The following is a 19,593-nucleotide window of genomic DNA, read 5'->3' as shown; positions in this document are numbered from 1 at the left end:
TCAGCTTCTTCTGGTGATAAATCATTTTCCAAATTATACTTCTGGGGAATTCCAAGGTCATAATTATATAATTGGAATCATCATTGGCCTCAGGCTGATGAGATTAGACCAGATTCTATCCTCAATTATGTTTTACAAAACAATTAAATCAGCAAGATTTAATGAAGAATACAATTTAATATTTATGTTTGAGCATGGTGTGGTGGTCTTGACATGGAAGTTAATCAAACTTTGTAATTTTGAGTAGTAAAGTCACTGACTCTGAAATGAACAGCAAGGCCTAAAGAAGATAAATTGTTTCAGTAATCAGTGTTAGTATTTTAGTTCACAATGATCCTTCTGTAAATGGAAAAAGTTTGGGAACAACCGATTTCATAAGTAGGAATGGTCTAAGGACTTTCAAATAAACTGAAATGACTAAGTACCTCTGAACTAAGAATCTAAGAAAAATCTCCTAAGTGCAATTGGATAGGGCGACCAATATTGTACCTATTCTTGGAAGTCCTTCTGGACATTTTACAGTAGATGAAAGTAGCTGCAGGGTTAGGAACTCTTTCCTGACTCAAAACCAGATATTAAAGAACAATGCCTGGAAGTTAAAAAAATAAAAATAAAAAATCACTGCAATAGAGCTTGTAGTAGAAATAAACTCTTCAAAAATGTGTGCAATATAAACCTTTCACCTGAATTAAAAAAAAAAAGACCACCAGGAAAACAGAACAAGAAAATAATACAGTCATTAGCAAATAAACATACCGTGAAGACTGTAGCTGAAATGGCATAGATCAGGAGAGCCTGAAGATTGTCTTTGGCTATTTGAGTCTCAACAGCACTGGCAGATACTCGTTGCTTAGCATAGAGCCACCACAGGACCCCTGTACCACCTATGTTTTAGAGAAGAAAAAAAAAGGATAAATGGAAGATGCTCCTTCTGCATGACACAGTCATACTATCTAGTACCAAAGAAACTAAACTGTTACTTCTTATTAAGTCTAGTCTGGAACAGAATACTCAAGGGCACCAACGCTTAACCCAACAGGAACTTCTCAGGAGGGAGAAGCACTTAGCTCTCCTGTGTTGCCCTCAAGTGGATATACTCTTTTCACAGTCTCACCCCACTACAACCACTTAAGAGACTTGCAGCTCTTTGACTCTGTGTTTTAGGGTGAACTGCATGTAAGGACTAGTTTATGGGGAGCCCTAACAATGAATAACTCAGCTCCCATTAGATAGGCAATAAAGAAACAAAAAGAAGGAGTTATACAGCAGGATATATGTATATACATGTATAATAAGGTAGGGAGTAAGAATTTAGAAGCAACAGAGAGGGAGGGACCTTTGGATTAGGATCCAAAATAACAGAAGGAACAAAAGGAGGAGTTTACAACTCCTGGGAAGACTAATCAAGACGAAAAGGAACAGCCCTGATGCTGAAAACAGCACCTCAGGTTAATGACGTGTAGCTATAGCTGCATCAGACAATGTCTTTTGAGCACTGGAAAAAACATGAGAGAGGCACAAGAGGCCAATATAACACAAGGTACTTTCTTCTAACCCCTGTTACCAAATCCTAGCCTTATGGCCACAATATCATTCTCCTATTCTAGCCACCTTTCCAAGTTAGAACTTTTCTTAAATACAGGACTCCAGCCCCTCAGGGAGATAACCTCTCCCCTCTGATACATTTTTTTTCTGAGTATCCTTCCGTGTTCTGTTGTTATTTCTGAATCAGCTGCATAAGCTTATCTAGAGATCACAAGTCTTTGATGAAGGTACTCCGTTCAGGTCTAGAACAGTGAATACAGAATAAGCGGTATGTCTCACAAATTACATGTTCTTATTCAGTCTGTGTAATAGATGAGATTTTTTAGAACATGATAACAGATGGCAATAAGATATGTCATTCAAATACTTCACTCAACATAGCTGCTCAGCTTCTAAAGAGAATATAAATGAAAAAAAATCTTTTTTTTTCCTTTTCTGTGGTCACAGATCCTGAGACCAGTAAGCAGAAAAACCAAGTGATCCTGAGAAAACATATATGGTTTGCTGATTTTTTTCCATCCCTTGCAGTCATGAATTGCAAGAATGAAATTGCTAGTGCTTCCTAATTTGATTATTCTACTTTTGTTCCCTCCCTACAGTCATCTCCCTATACATTTTGGCTTAGCTACTGAGTATCAATAATAGAAAACTTTAGTTTTACAAATGTAAAAGTTAATGTGATAAAGTACAGATATTTTCATGCAAGCTGCATCATTTTGTATGAGACAATCTTTGGCCATTCCCATGACAGCATGGCTGGTTGCATTTCGTACATAACCTAGCTGATGCAGGACTTTCTGAGTCATATGGAAATACAAGGCTTTAATTAGAAATGCTAGAAAAGCACCTTTGCTTCCTCTCCTCAAGAACAGGTCTTAGATACACCTATGGAGCTACTCAGAGGACTGAAGGGGTTGATGAACATGTCAGGGTTGTATGGACACTTCTACATCTTAAGGTCCCCTGAGGCTGCATAAAAAATAGCTGCTATTTGATTCCTGCATGCTTGAGTATGCCCAGCGGGTGGGTATGCCATCAGACACACCCAGACTGGCAAATCTCTAAGGAGCAACATACTCTCTGGGAGGGAACTGCAATTACAATGGGGGCATTTTTGACATATGTCTTGCAAGGGACTCAAAGGAAAGTTGAAGGGAAATGTACGGTCCATGATCAGTGCAGGATGTAGCTGGCCTTAGGACATGCAGCACAAAGATTAGAACTGGGCACTCGGAAAGTGGGAGACAAACAAGACTTACCAAGTGATCCCAGAATGACAAGAATTGTTAAAATCCAGACAAGTATTCTTGAAATGTACCTGATTATAACCATCAAAATCATGGACAACACTGCAAAAGAAGATAAATAATATAAGCAGAGCAATTATTTCAAGTAGAAATAGCCTTCCTAATTCTCCCACTGTTCTAAGGTAACTGAGTTCCAACAGAATTTTTAGACAGGGATTTCTTTTCTGAGGCTTACAAACTCACTGCACAGACAGTTAAGGAAATTAGGCACCTCTACAACTTTTGCTTTTTTACTGTTGATTAAAACAAAGAGAGCATAAATACATTTACATGGTACATTAAATACAAGACATAATGCATACATACAGAGATGTATTTAGACAATGACAAAACACACAGCAAGACATGACAGTACTCCCAGTCTGGTAACAAGAGAACACCGCCTGAGGACCAGAGCAGAATTTACACTCAAATACACTTGTCAAACAAATGTGGATAATGTGACACCTGTGTATTCCAAAATGTCATGCCAGTAAAAAGTAAAAGAATTACGATTTTATTTTCAACATTCAGAATGAGTTCTTTAACAAGCTTTGTTCATATAGTTCCACTGCTATTCAGGAACTGCACGTCAAAAAGCCCTCTACAATCTCAGCCAAGTAAGATTTAGTGAGTGGTGTGTGTAAGGGCACACACATATTTTTGCATATACGTATTTGTGTACAGTAGTTACATGAAAGCCACTGGAACATGGTTTTCTGAATCACACAATCTTACTCATTGATTAGAAATAAATTCTATTTAACTATGAAGGTATGAAAAATATTTTTTAAATTAACTGTATGCAAAACCTCAGTATTAGCTTGTCTCTAAGCAAACAGTAGCACTGCTGATGAGCCACTAGCTTTCAGATTCAGAACAGTCTTTCTACTGTTATTATCAAACACTGAAGCAGTCAAGATAGAAGAACAAACAGCTTTCTAGCTATAGTTGAAAAGATACTCAATGGTCTCTTTTGTGGTTTTCATTTGGTTTGTTTTTTTTAAATGGTATCTAGCATCCTCTTCTTTGTTTTTCTTTTTTTTTTTAACCACAAAGGCAGACTGAAGAAAAAGGACTTATTAATCTGGTATAGTTTCACAGTGTTTCTTCCTAAACCACACACTGCTCATATACATAGCTAGCATCAGGAGCCTCCCATTTTGGGATTTCAGATTTTATACTTGGTACGAGTAAAATAGAGTCATTAGGAGAGTAATTTCTGTGGGTGAGTAGCTTTCTACCTTAATTCACAAGACTTCGTTAAAACAGCACTTCAGCCTAGTGCAATGTGTCACTCTATAGGCCAGAAGCATCTCCCAGCTATAGAAACAATTTAGCACATCTATACTGCTGGGAATTTCCAGCTCTTCAGACAAGGCTGAGATTTTCAAAAGTGCGAAGTTTTTAATTTTAGGGGAAGGGGAAGAAGGAAGTAACATACAATACAACAAATGGGCACCTAGATTTCTTGTTTTCCCTTTGAAAGTTCTCATATCCCTGCACAAGTATGTTAAATGAAACAAAGTAAACCCCCTACATTCTAGCAGAGTGTGCTATTGTGCATTTCTCACCCTGTCCTTTTTATCTGGAAAGGGTTTACTTGGACTTGGGTTGGCAGAAAATGAATATTAGAAATGGGAAAGGGGAGTACTATAATAAAAATTTGGAGAATGGGGAAGCTCTGTTAATTATACCAAAACTAACGTTGGCTAAGCAACAGCCATACATCCCCTATCTCATCATCAGTGGAAGAGGAGAAAAAACAGGAATGCATATGTATATTGCTTTTGAATAAGTTATCCAGCTGTCAAATAAAATTTTTAAAAAAAGCATTCTGGACCATATTCTAAGGGCTCATTGCTATCATGCATGTTTCTTGCTCATATTGTAGTTAGAGGGTGTTAACAATCTCCTAATGCAGTACTAAGAAATAGCTAGTAATGAGAAAAACAATTACCTAGTGATAACAAGCAAAGTCCCATTATAATCTCTTTGCTGGTCATAACTCCACTAATCAGCCTGTGTAAGACACTACTGTCACTGACAAAGGTGATCAGGGCCTCTGCAAACTTGGCATAGCAGGAAATGTTCACAGGAGCACAGCGATGGAAGAATGGAATAGGTGCACTGGTGACACAAGAAAAAAAAAATCAGAAAAAAAAATTACTCCTACTTAATATAAATGCCACATCAACACACAAATGAAAGGTGAATAGATGCAACCATTCCACCCTCATAACATTATAACCAGAAACCATGTGTTGAAAGCACAAGTGCTGCTGGAATGAAGATGATCATAATGGGAAGTGATGTAGTTCTTACAAGTAATCCTGTGAGTGTGGAATGCACAGTCCAATAGGAAATTATTACCCTCCCACCCTTAAACAGAAAGGCTCAGAAAATACATGTTCCTATTTCTACTTAAACATCTCTCATTCAAGTGTCAGGTGGTGAACCAGCAGCTGAAACAATGCCTTTCACTCATGTTAGAATGGAATACTGGCCCATATTTGCAGCAAAAGTAATCCCAGAATGACAATAGTCTTCTTGCAAGCATACTTTTTATGCTTAAAGACATCAGCATGTACAACTGCTGCCAAGCAAAACCAATGTATTTATTCTTAGTCTTTCCCCATACTAAACTTGCTCTTGTATTGAAGATTACACAGTATTTACTTCCATTAATTTTGTTAAAATTATGCACTACATTCTTTGCAAAACATGCAAAGATGCCTCTATTGTTTCATTATTCTTGAACTGTTTTGAAAGCATCCTCCCCAAAAATACTCATGCAATGCATTAAATTTTGCAGAATGCTCAGCAGAACCTGTTTTCAAGTCCATCAGAGGACGATACAGGAGAGCAAAAACTTCACTTTAAAACTGGGTAATTTTGTTTTCAAAATGTTTCCCATTAGAGTAGCTGCCTTTCTTGCTCATAAACTATCTCAGATCTCAAAGTGGCCCATTACATCTTTGGATCAATCTTCTCAATTACACTTCAGACACATTCCATGAATTACATGTTCCTTCCTCTAGTTGGATCCAATGAAAGAAATGTCTTCCATATTAAGACAGTCTTTTCTTCTAACCTCTGTACTTGTTTCACTCAGCCCAATCTTCCTTACTTAAAAGATTTCAGTGGACTATAGCAGCAATGCACATAATCTTTTGCAGTTTCCTCCATTTCAGCAATGACCTATAAACCAGCAATTTTCTGTACTCAATAACTATTTGTTAAGCCCATGCCTTTCCAAAATTCTGTCATTTTAAACACGTAGTGAGCAAACCAGCTGCCTTAGGCACATAGTTTCTATGCATTGTTTTTGAGGAAAACAAGTTGATGTTAAAACCATTAGTGTGTAATTATTCTGTACAGAATTCAGGATTATGATCACCTGACATACCTAGGTAATTAGTAGATCCTAGGCTTTTGTTTGAAGTGACTGACAATTGTAAATTATATGGCTTTAAACTTACTGTGCTGAGTAGGTAAATGCATTTGGAGATGCTCATGTGGATGGTCTACTTTTGGGTACTGATGAAGACAGCAGTTAAGCATAGCAAAGTAATTGTGAATTAGTCACAGTTGTTAAAAACCAAATTAAACCCATAATGATGGCTGTCCTATTTAGAAAGCAGCCCATGTATCCTCTCAGCCTCTTACAACATAGCCTATTTTGGAATATGCAATATACTGCAGTTCATTATCTGCAGTAATACTGGAAAAGACTGAAATTTGGGAGGTTTATTTAATTGTTAATTGCTCCAACTTTGCAGAAAGCCTAGAGCATTTATAACTTGTCAATATCAGTAACAAAGCTCAAATTTTGAGCTGGGAGTAGGCAAAGGACTGTCATTCCTGCATCCAAATACGAAAATATCCATTTTGAAAAGGGGAACTAATGGGATTAAAATACTGTTCAAAAATACATCCCAACAGAGGAAAACATGCTTTTTGCCTACCAGAGTTTATATTACTCATCTAACATCCCTTAAGCCATAACAATCTCACTACACATTTTAATTTACATATTATCATGTGCAATAATTAATTTCTAACTGTTGTAATTAATAAAAAAATGAGTTTGGTGGTTCCTACAGGCTTTCTTGAGTAAATGGGACTCCTGAGAATCCACCTTTTCAGATCTGCGCTGTTTCAGTGGTTCTGACTGAATAAGTGAGGTAAGGTGTCTCAGTTAATAAAAAATACAATAATAGATCTATTCTGCGTGACCTGTGCTATTTTATATGGCCTCTTGATTATAACTTGGTATATTACATACTGAAATGGATTTACAAGTTTCTGAGGATAACAACATGATGCTTAATCATGAACAAGAGCAAGTGGAGTTCAAGCCAGCAGATGATGGTGTTAAAAATTGTATTTTTAAAGCAACATTCAAATGAAGTTAAGAGACCCATCTGATTGTTCGAGTACTACATTTCAGAGGAGAGCTTCTTCCTCTCACTACTACACCTGGACATATACAGCAACTTCTGTGTGGGAAGCCTGGTTGGAATGCTACTGCTAGCTGCTCTTTATAACATCTACAGGGCAGCCCCTTGGCACAGCTCAGCACAGCTGGTTGATAGGTAAATGCTGCAGGGATAAGCTGGATAGGTTTTCCTCTAGGGTCCTCTAAACAGTGAAGTCATGCTCTACTGAGGCTGAGATAGGCTGGGCACGACTTCTGGAAGACACATGTATTGCTGGCTGCATTGCTAGACAGCACTGCTGTGTCAAAGTTGGACATAATGCCTTGAACCTGAAGGACCAGAGTCCCTTGAGAGGTGGAGCCTCAACTGAAGAGCATGAAGAAGCCTGGTCATCAGACAACATCAAGGGACAGTCCTCACAGCATACGCTACCTTCATCCCATGGACATAATGGGAATCAGATGATGGTTCATACCTCTGACATCAAATCTGAGGAGTGTTAGGTATGTTGTCCCGGAATGCCTCAGCCTACAGGGTGTTGAGTTTTCAATTGCTTGTCTCCACAGGATTCTATTTCCCTTCCAAATTACACTAATTTACTCAAATAATTTAACTATAAAAATCTGAAAAACAGAGTGGTTTACCGATGCAATATTGGCCTTTTTTGCCTTAGAGCATTAAGTTCAGACTTTTCAACCTCAAAAATATTGAAACATATTGTACATTTTATTCATACCAAATAAAAAAGGCGAAATGCTCCACCTACACAATAGCTTTTCAAAAATAACTCTTGAGGTAGTTTTTGTGAGGAATTTACATAGTGTTATTAGAGCTCTGACATACTGTTCTTCTGTTTTCTTACTAAGCTATATTCATTCAGACTGAATGACATAGGAACACACAGTGAGAAAAGTCAATATAATTCTGGCAAAAATGAAGACTGACAAGCCTTTTCAGTATGCAAGCTGGCACTGAAGTTTTCATTTGTTTTTGTATTACAGCTATAACAGCTGGTTAGCTGCATGGAATATTAATCTGCTGTGGGGAAAAGTAAAAAAAAAAAAAAAAAGTTAATATAGTTAATATTCCAGCTGCTACTTATTGTCACTACAATATAAAAAAAAATATTCACTGGAGAAGCTACCATGCAGACAAGAGAGACTTAAAATCAGAGTTTTTAGAACTGACACAATTATAACATTTAATAAAACCATAACAAAAAACTGTGCATAGGAAAAGACTCTGCAGTTACAACCTACTACTGAATATGTTTGAGAAGCTAAATTTTGAGCATACATGATTCTTCTTGAGTGAGTGGAACTACTGACAGAAGGGTGTGCACAACAGCAAACAGATCACTTTTCTCAGCAATGCTCGTCTCCACAGCTCCAGCCAGCACAGCTAGCAGAGTTTCTTTTCCACCCTACTTCACAAAAAGCAGTCTAATATAATACTTTAAACAATAAAACTTATATTGATCTGTTTATAAAATACAGCCCTCTTTTTGGTACTTGACCACCCTCATATTAGTCATTTGGAGACCAAAAGAATAAAAAATGAAGCAATTTGATAAATCTGACTGGCTGATATAAGTTATAAGAAGTGAACACTGCAGAGCACTGTGTGTCAATATATCTTTTTTCCTCGCAAAGATCCAAAGTGCTCCATAATTGTCTCTGATCTGCACTGCTGACAGGCAGCTGGCTATAGGGTGAAAGGCAGTAAAACAGCTGATACTCAGCACAGTGTCAGTTACATGAGATAGAAGAGAACTTGAAGGTACCTGCTCTATACTCTCAGTAACACATGCATGATAGTTTGTGTTTTTCTTTAAGAGCTGCTTTCACAATCTTTTAAAAACATGTGGCAATAAAACACTAAAACATCCACCCGTAAAACAGAATAAATCTGTGCTGCATATTTTCTGAAGAACTGTCACAAGCAAGCCAAATCTCTGCTCCCTCCACCCCCAATCAGACAAGATGTTAGTATTACCTCTCTGGAACAGGATATTTAGGACATAACTTGGTGGCCCTTGGGTCTGTAGTGTACTCTGATGGCTGTAGTTCATAGCTACACAGAGTGGATCCTGTTGAGGGAAAAAAAAAAAGATTGATGGGGAAAAAAATAAAAATCAAATATTCCCGTTCTTTGCAAACAGTATTAAAACTGAGGTAGCTCCTGATTCTGCAGCTCCTCATGTTATTACCACAAAGTTATGTTACAGTTCCTCCTGTAATGGAACAGTGGATCAAGCCCAATACAGGCTTCAGTGTAACAGAATGACACTCTCCATCTACTTTTGGGTCTCCCAACATTTGTGTGTTCAGGTGGAAAAGGCTAATTCACAATGCAGTGTAAAAGAGAAGGACACACAAAGCACTTTGAAGTCACCCTCCCCTGCTACTCCACCAAGCTTTTTCTTGATCATTTTTAGTGCATGAATATTGTATAAGACAACATTCATTATGGAAAGAGAACATTCAAGTGTTTTTTTCATTTTGCTGTTTGTTTGTTTGTTTTTTTAAAATACAACAATTTTTTCAATATTCAATAATACAGTCTATAAGCTCCAGGGAGACAAACAAAGGAACCAAACTGCTGAAGTTAGAAAGTTGGCTGAAAAACAACACAAGCTCTCCATTAGATGTCCAAAACTTTTAACAAAGCTGAACTCCCTCCATAAACAAATTGCTACAGCACAATAAAGATCAAGTTGCCTACAAGAAAATTCAAACATAATTTAAGGACTCCTTAGTACCTGACACTTGCCTAATGAAAGTACATTACCAAGACAGATCTCTTTCCATTTGTTTATAATCAAGATATTGAACATCTGAACCAAGGCTTCTAGGCATATAGCAACTGCCAAATCAGACAGGAGCAGCAGTCTCTCAGAAACTGGACAAAGAAGTAAGAAAGCCTCCAGTGGTACAAACCGCCTATCCAAAGATGAGTTTCTACCCAAGCATGTTTGCTAACAGATTGCTTACTCCCCAGTGCAAGGGCTCTGGATACATAGCCTTTAGGGTCCTTGTTTCCTACATAATAAACTAAGGACGTCTTGACCATCCCTATAAATATTCCGTTATTTTGATTATGAAAATCTCCTCTCCAGAGATACTTTGTAGCAGAGAGTTGTACAAACTGGATCTGGATTATACATACACACTTTTACCCAAATTAAAACAAGACTTTTGACCAACAGCCTCATCTTGGCTTGTGTGACACCAAACAGAAGTATTATTTGTAGAAACTGTAGAATATTATTTGCAGAAATCTTGTTTACCATTACCACATTGCTACCTCTATGAAGAGACATCATCTGTTTACAGACTGAAAGAGAAGACAGCAGCTGAGCAGGCTATCCCATGCAGTATCTGGAACACTACTTAAATACCACTTATGCGAATTAGTTTTGGGGGGGCAGGTCCAAAACACCAAATACACTACTAAAGAAAGTTAGATTTCCCACAAAGAGAAGGTTTCAGGTAAAACATCTGAACTCTATTTTCAATTCTACTCTTTATATGAATCCTTAGGACTCTACTTGCTTATGTGGAAAATACAGTGTCAGATAAACAGACACCAGATAAAACTACCTTCATTATACTGTAGCTGTAAACGTAGTATCTAAAAAGTAATTATTATTCTTTTTGGACAAAAGGCTCTATACTGCTGCAAAACTTTTTATTCTGTTGTTGTAGATATGAAAACATCTGGATCAAGTGCATTTACAAACAATTCAAGAATTTGATGGAGGGGCAGCAGTTGAGAGAGTCACATGTTTATCTTAAAAACAGAAGGAAAAAGAAGATTGCAGATATTTACATTTATTTTGCATTGCTTTGAATATAGGCCAAAAGCTAAGCTATAAAGATGGTAGACAGCTCACTGAATATGAGCCAGCAGTGTGCCCAGGTGGCCAAGAAGGCCAATAGCATCCTGGCCTGTATCAGAAACAGTGTGGCCAGCAGGAGCAGGGAAGTGATCATCCCCCTGTACTCAGCACTGGTGATGCTGCACCTCAAATACTGTGTTCAGTTTTGGGCCTCTCAGGACAAGAAAGATACTGAGGTGCTGAAGCACATCTGAAGAAAGGCAACAAAGCTGGTGAAGGATCTAGAGCACAAGTCTTATGAGGAGCAGCTGAAGGAACTGGGGTTGTTTAGCCTGGAGAAAAAGGAGGTTCAGGGGAGACCTTATCGCCTTCTACAACTAACTGAAAGGAGGTTGTAGCGAGGCGGGCGTCAGTCTCTTTTCCCAAGTAACAAGCGATAGGACAAGAGGAAACGACTTCAAGTTGTGCCAGGGGACGTTTAGACTGGATATTAGGGAAAATTTCTTCACCAAAAGGGTTGTCAAGCACTGGAACAGGCTGCCCAGGGCAGTGGTTAAGTCACCATCCCTGGAGGTATTTAAAAGGCATGTAGATGTGGTGCTTAGGGACATGGTTTAGTGGTGGACTTGGCAGTTTTTACTGTTGGACTTGATGATCTTAAGGGTCCTTTCCAACCTAAAAGATTCTATGATTCTGTTCTATGATTTTATGACAAGAACAAGAAGTTCCATGGGCGGGGGGGGGGGGGGGGGGGGGGGTGGGTGGATGTGGACAATTGTATACAGATTCGTGATACAGAATGTTCAGTGCCAGCTTGGTCATTCTGCCACTCAACACTACCAGTGTTGAACTGCAGTTAAGTATCTTATGCAGAGGCCCCCACACCTAAATAGGCATAAGGGATACGGCTGATCTGTGGATAACCATGCCTCCTTGTGACTTCTAGCAGTTCAGGAAGAAGAGAAAAAGGGTAGGATTTGCTACGGCCAGGGAAGGAGGTTCAAGGTTCCTTGCACAAACGTGTATCTGAAAACCTTCTGCTTGGATCACAGATGTAAGCCAAGCAAAACCAAATGCCAGATCCTGATCTGCATACAGGTCACAAGTCATTCAAGTAGGCCTTGTAGACTAGGGTAACACCCCAACAAACCCCTGGCTGTGGAGGAAACTGGACACACCTTGCCAGGTCCCTCTGGAACCCAACGTTGTGTTCCCTCTTGTCATGCAATGGAGCAGTGGATGACTCTGGCTGCCACTGTCAACTCTTGCCTGGGAACTGCTCTTGGGGCTCCTTTGGAACTCTTCCCTTCAGCTGTTTACCTCACATAGTATGCTTCTTTAGAATCCCAGCCAAGCACAGAAATATTTTCATGGAGCTTGTCAGACAAGGGACATTAACCACCCTGCATCTAAAGAAACTACCAGTCCAATAGCTGAAATAATCCCCATGAGATTTATTTGCCCTTTTGTCCTACATAATTAGGCAGAATAAATTTTTACTATTCCCATAAGTATTTATTTCTTTATATTTTGAAAACCTTCCAACTTCTTTAATACTGTGTAGGAGACTTTTACAACCCAAACATGTGCTTGAATAATATATCATTTTACATCAAATTTAAATTGATTTCTCAACAAAACATCCTGTACATCAATAAATAAAAGTTTTAATTTTGTAAGGTGAGAGTGGGAAGAATGGACTGCTTTGCCAAACCTTCCACCCCATAGTAGTTACTCTGTGTTAGTAGACACTGTCTTAGCACAGCCAGTCTTACTATTGCTGTTTGAGTTTGCAAGGCCTGCAAAAGTTTAAAGAAGAAATGAATCATCTACCTTGTTGAGATAATTATTTTACCAAAGACACTATTATTATTCCTAAATTATTGTAACTCGTAAATGTTTCAACAACATTATGGGTAGAATACAGAGAACAAACTAAAAAATTATTAAAGTAATACATCCTTTGCTTCCTGCAGCAATGCACATATTTCTTCTGGAGAAATCATTAGGCAAACAACATCAAACTGTCCTGCAGGGACTGGATTTGAGATTCCAACATGTTGTAACCTCAAAGAAAAATACTTCTAAACTATGCAGAGCAACAGATGCCAGGCTGCTGGTGAGCACACAGAGTTTACTGGTCCCACAGTGCTATAATTTGGTGCTTTCACCTACAAAGTGGTATCTTGGAGACACAACACAGCTCCTGTTCCATGGTTTCTTTCCATGAATAGAGGTGCTCCAGCCATTGGAATATTTTGGTATCATGACTGGAGCAAAGAATCTCAAAAGACAAACTTTCCTTTCAACCTTTATCTAGCCATAGGAATGCCAGCCACCATTTTCTTTACAAGCCTTCTTTCTGTTTTGGCTAGGCTTGGATTAGTAAGGAGCTGAACAGCCATTATCTCTGGCATTTCTAAAACCAGCCACATTTAGCACAAATTATGTAAAGATGCTGTAGAAAGCCAGGACAAAGACAGGGGACCAAACTCTTACTTCAAAGATTCTTTCCAAGTGAGAAGGCAAATTATTAAGGGTCTTGTGTGCTTAGAGGACACAGCACACGGAACAAGACATAACCCCCTGCCTTCCACAGCAGTACAGTAAATTGGAAGTTCCATACTAACCCAAGGTGGTTAGATAAAACTACTTTTAGAGACCACAGCTTCAGTACAGCTTTCCTTCCTGCATTTGCTGTGTTGTAAAAAAACACACAAAACCCCTGCTACATCAGCATCACTATCAATATCAAAGTTTACAGCTTCAGAAATGGTAAGACTTCCTAAGCCATCCACTCAGAGGACCAGCCCACAGAGGAAACCAGTGACATTAACACTGCCTGAATGATAGTGGTGGAAAGCACGCCAGGGGTCCTGCATTCCATTCTGAGCTGCTCGGCAGTGCCTATCCATCTATCAACACTGTTAGCAGGAACTAAAACAAGGACTTTCATATCTTAAAACATGGACTCATATTCAGAGTCAAGGATTTAAGCAGAAAAATACGGAACTATGCAGAGATACCTGGGATAGCTTCAATACCAGAAACAGAACAGTCACCTTAAGGGCTCAGGAGTATGTTCTACTTATGTTAGGCGTGGCTCCAAGCAGCTCCACATACCCCTTTTCACAGGCACGTGGCAAAGCACAGCCTGAGAGACTAGAAACCAGTTGTGATAAGGTAATTTATATGGTCTTCCATGTATGGTCTCACTGTTCTGAGTCTGACTGACAATATGCATCTATTGCGCACATACGTGACCCAAATGACTTCTAAAACACCCTATGATGAAGCAGAGATTATTGTTAAAAAACTCAACGTCTTATTCCATTTTAAGCATTCTCTCTCCTTCCCAAGCAACATCCTATGAGTCCATCAGTAACATAAGTCCTCTAACACAGGAATCAAACTCCAGGTAACCACAGATACAGAAATGTGCAGAAATGTTAGCAGGAGTGAGACTGTTATTGTACTTTGTTGTGTTGAAAGTACAACTGTGGGTTCTCGGTGTTTTATGAGTAAGTGTCACCAATTAAAACATAGCTAACATTGTGAATATATGACTCACAGACGCTTATGCTTGAACAACCCACGCAATACAAGCTAGAGGTATTAACAGCTGGATATTGACAGAGGTGGAGTTCACTGGTATTCAGGAAGGACAGGGCTCACAGACTCTCATAAGGATGAAATTCTTAACACTTTCCTACTTTTCTCACTCCAGAGCTTGCCTCAAATCTATCTGTCAAACTCTATCAGCTCTAAACTGTTAATGTGAACCACATTACCAGTCCACAGCTTCACACAATAAGACAACTTGGTACACTACCAATAATTGCATATTATCTTAGCGTATTATGGACTAGCAACACAGCAAAGAAAAGTGGAAGCTTAAGACACTGGCTTATGTATCTGTAGGGAACTCTGCTGTAAATTCCACAGCCAAAACCCACAGATCAGGTAAGATGCCAAGCACTACTTCCAGTAGTAAATTACTATCCATTGCCGACTTCTGCCAGTAACAGAGAACAATGCTGCATGACCTCAGAAAAAGCGTGCCTACGGGGAGTAGTAACAAGACCATCTCTTCACAAACTCCTGCCAAGTGGAAAAAAGTTCAGGCTATCATGAAAGGAAATACACTGATGCTGACCAGACTTTCTTCATCCTTTGTCTGTTAGGTCTGACAACTGTAATTATACCTGGTCTACAACTATTAGGAAGTAATTAGAACACAAGCACTAAGAATACATAAAATTTAGGCTTGTAGAAACTTCCTATTTGCCTACCGGTTTTTAGAACAACAAAAACATTCCAGAAGCAGACAAGTTCACATTTGATGCTTCATTTAGGAATGAAGTAGCATTTAACTGTGCACAGATTAGCATCAGAGCTGGAAATGAGTAAGAAAACAAGAACTCCACTTCTTAGCCATTGATTTGTGTGCGGCGTGAACCAGCAGTTAATGTGGAAGCATCAGAGGACTGCACAAACATACCTAAACATTGTAGCTATGCTTTTTACAAATGGTGCAGGAATAGAGGCAGAAGGCCGACCAAGGATACAGCTGATCCTTAACACCTAAACCTAATTTCTGGGCCCTAGTAGAGCCTAGAAAAATAGTGATGCCTTGAGATGAGCAACAAGGCATAGTAAACACCACTCTGCAGTCAGGATTTCTCAGATTAATGACACATTTGTTCTCAGTGAAGAAAGTAAGCTTCATTCTCTAGATATATCCACTGGTGCCTTCCAGAAGCATGGTGTGTGTTTTAAAGGAAGGAAAGTAATGATTGTATATATCTAAACTTCTAGTTGTTGCAGAGAGACATCCCATCACTTCTTTAAAAGAGTGAGCATCAGAGGGCAGGAGAAATTGCAGCTTGCTTTTATAAATAAATGTGGAACTGAAGTAAAAGTAAGTATTCTCCAGTGCCTGCAAGAATGTTCCAAGAAAAATCCAACAAAAAAACCCACTACTAAGATCTTCATATGTCTCCAGAACTGAAAACTACAAAATGAACTACTGAGACAGCGAAGCACAGTTGCTGTTACAACTAACTGTACATAAAAAAAATAATAAACCCAAGTCAGAATTCATATACATGAATTTTGAGGTGTAATTAAAAAGCCCAGACTATCCTTTCTTTATCTCCCATTCTTAGGAACAGTACAAAAAGTTGAAAACAAGTATTAATTTACCCATTCCTCCACTCATATTTCTTCCAGTGCTAAATAAAATCAGCTGTTCTGGAATCAAATTAAAAATCCATCTAGTCCCGTAGCAGATGTTTCCTGTATTCTATCTTTAGTTCTCTCCCAATTATAGCTCAAGGATATCCTTGGGTGCTAACCACCTATTAAATATCCAAACACTATTATTCTAACAGTTTATATTTTGGTATCTACAATATCTTCACGGCAATAATTTTTGTAAGTTAACCATAACTTGTGTGTAAAAAATCTGGCTCTTTGATGCCTAGTAATTTCATTTTTGATCTCTAGTTTCATATTACTCAGGTCATGAGATCAAGGAATAATACTTTTAACCTATGTTTTAACCTCTAAGCTATTTCTGCTTTTAATGACGTTACTCTTCCTGATAGTATTCTCTTTTCCAGGCAGAAGAATCCTTGGTCTTTTCTTGTGATGATCCTTGTTTGCCTTCTAAGTATGTGTACACATACTGAGAATACACATATATGTGTGTGCGTGTGTGTAAGTTCAAAAAAAACTTAAGAAAACACTTGTCAAGGAAGGACCAGAACAGAGCCTTTATGATGCCAACAGAGCAGGAGTTTACACAAAATACAGTCCCTAATTTTTTCTCTTCACAGTTAATAAACATTACACTTTCAGAGAATGCTGAGCCTCCACCTAATCCTCTTCCTATCCTCAGTAGCTTCACAATCTCTTTCCCAAGTAGCAATAACCATTTTAAAGTAAAAAGCTAAATGCATAACAATGGTTGTTTCCCACCCCTTTGTTCTGAAGGCATTCCTTTCCATTTGACATTTTATTCCACTGCAATTGATAACAGATTTTTTTAATGTAATTCAAATAATTCAGTAGCCGCAGCAAGATTTATTACCACACTGTTCTTCCCTCTTTCCAAGTGGTTTATTAATGTAATCAGTAACACAACACAATATTACTGGAGGACTCCACGTGCAGCCACTTTCTGTTGTGAAAATGATTTCATTCTGACTAGAGGATGCATTTCCAACGCAAGACAACCCTGACAGGCAGTTCTGGTAACAAGGTAGAGTAGCAGTGGATGACTCCATATCTCAAAACCAGTCATAGCGTACTTTTATTCCAGCCGCTCAAAAAATGACACACAAAATTAACAAACCCAGGTTCCTAAAGACCTACCGGTGCAGAATCTCTTTAAACATAAAATGCCTCTAACTAATATGGTACAACAGGCTTCAGGAAATCACGAGCAAAGGATTAAATTTTAACCAGCACACTTTCACTAAAAACAAAGTGTGGGGGGGAACAGAAGCAGAATTAAAACATCAGAAGCTGGCGGCAACTGATTTTAACTGCTATTTCTGAGGCAAGTACCAACAGTAACTGCAAAGCTCTACTTTGATTATTACACATGAAGATGTCATTACCTTCAGACAAATGAAAAATCCTTTTTGTTTCCCCTATGGTTTCTTCCCATAGCTCAGAGACATAACCTGCTGTGACTTAGCCAGACTGATTTCTGTTATTGATTTCTTTCAGGTCAATCTCCATAGCAGATTTAATGTAGCTTTACCTCTGGCTCCAAGTCCATGCAGACCTCAACTAGCCCAGCCTAGCTACAGAATTTTGACATCCAAGATGACTGCCAACACATTGTAAAATAGAAATTTCATTTTAGGTTCCTAAATATGCATCCAGTCATTTACACAACAGATAGGAATATTAGTTCCCACAATGACCAGCCAATATAGTTATCACTGAATTAAACATGAAAGAAATTATGGCCACCTGTTTAGTGTTTCTTTTTAATAAAGACTTTTCCATTATTCATTTGGCACAATCATATATGAATTAAAGCTTCAAGGATATTTCAAAATGCTTTGGCAAGTCCTTGAAAACAGCACTGTAGTATTTCATGGACATTATGTTTTGAAGCATCAATCAGCTTTCTGGAAAAAAAAGCTTTCAGTCACATTACTCAAAATACATAATTTTTTAAGTGCCAAGACCAAGAGCAACATTGAATCTCAAGTACTCCCTGCCTGAGGTGTTCTGCTGGGTGAGAAAATCCTGGTGAGCCCAGCAGCAGTCAATTCACAATATACTGCATTCTCAGTTGTCTTCAGTCCATAACTCTATAATAAACTCAAGTATCATCATGGCTGTGTGAGAACAGCATTAGAACATGTTCTCAGCCAACACTGCAGCTTTCTCCATCACCTACGGGAGTTGCTCCAGAACATTCCTGTATTTTACAACTTGCATCTTGGCACAGGCTGAAGATCTGAGTGGTCAACTGCCCAGCTTTTTCCTTCCCTTTTTACTCCTCTTGTGAAAGGTCCCAACTGGTTCCCAGTGTTCTGGTTGTCAATTATTCTGAACAGATTAAAGGCGCACACTTTCTTGTCTTCCTAAAATCAGACAGGCTTTGCAAGGGATGTTCTTCTCTCCTTAGATGGGAAGGTACTGAAAATGCAGGACTGGACAGTGGGAGCTCAAGTGAGGTAAGGGTTGGGAGTGAAGTCACTGTCCTGAAATGGTACAGCGTTATTCATCAAGTCAGCTCCTTTTCCCAAATTACAGCAGAATAGCAAGTGCATCACTACTGATTCAGGAAGCCAAAAGGCTGCTTTGTCATGAAATGATCTTCATGCCTCAAGCAAGCATTTTCCATGCCCTAAATGCTTATTTATAATATTGCTTATAGAAAAATACAAGCTGTACTGCACAATAGGAGTGCTGCCATAACAGCTCTAAAACTTAGGGGTTAGCAGTTCTGCCATGTTGTGTACAGGCAATCAAGTGCCTGTCCCACTTTGGGAAAGATACCATAAATTCTAAGCTAGCTGGAAGATCATACCTGTTATTTATAAAATCATTAATCAATAGAAGGATGTTGTAGTATGTTTTACTATGTTACATCTTTTGATAAAGATGTTTAGATAAAAACTCCTCTATATGAACTTACCAAACCACCTCTTGACATGAGGATTTCTTTGGGATGGAAGGGTTCTTAAACAGTAATTTATGAAAGAATTCCAAGGTGCATGGACAAGTAAGGTGATTTCAGGGATGGTATGTGAGACAGGTGAAAATGGCTAACTCTTCAAATGCACATGCAGCAACATACATAGGGCCTATCTCCAGCACAAGTGCTATTTTCAGGTTGCAGAAGGAGTTAAAGCTTTCAGAAAGGCTCAGCTGAGCAAAATTAAGAGTTTACTGCATTCTCTACCCATATATTTAAAACATTAAGGTGGTTTTCTTGTTGAGTGTTAGA

At 38.5% G+C, this 19,593-nt stretch overlaps 1 protein-coding gene across 5 annotated transcripts in view; it reads right to left on the bottom strand.

Moving 5' to 3' along the window:
- SLC44A1 (solute carrier family 44 member 1) overlaps positions 1 to 19,593 on the bottom strand; it is a 72,676-nt gene that overhangs the window by 19,249 nt on the left and 33,834 nt on the right. For all 5 annotated transcript variants that reach the window (XM_049795266.1, XM_049795269.1, XM_049795267.1 and 2 more), the window contains exons 5-8: positions 9,269 to 9,362; positions 4,792 to 4,961; positions 2,805 to 2,894; positions 757 to 884 (exon numbers count right to left, since the gene is read on the bottom strand). In XM_049795266.1, coding sequence (XP_049651223.1) covers positions 757 to 884; positions 2,805 to 2,894; positions 4,792 to 4,961; positions 9,269 to 9,362 — 482 coding nt within the window. The remainder of the gene's footprint in view (positions 1 to 756; positions 885 to 2,804; positions 2,895 to 4,791; positions 4,962 to 9,268; positions 9,363 to 19,593) is intronic.

Source organism: Accipiter gentilis, chromosome Z (assembly GCF_929443795.1).
Source record: "Accipiter gentilis chromosome Z, bAccGen1.1, whole genome shotgun sequence".
In the NCBI taxonomy this organism is placed as follows: Eukaryota; Metazoa; Chordata; class Aves; order Accipitriformes; family Accipitridae; genus Astur; species Astur gentilis.
This window is presented reverse-complemented; position numbering and strand designations above follow the sequence as displayed.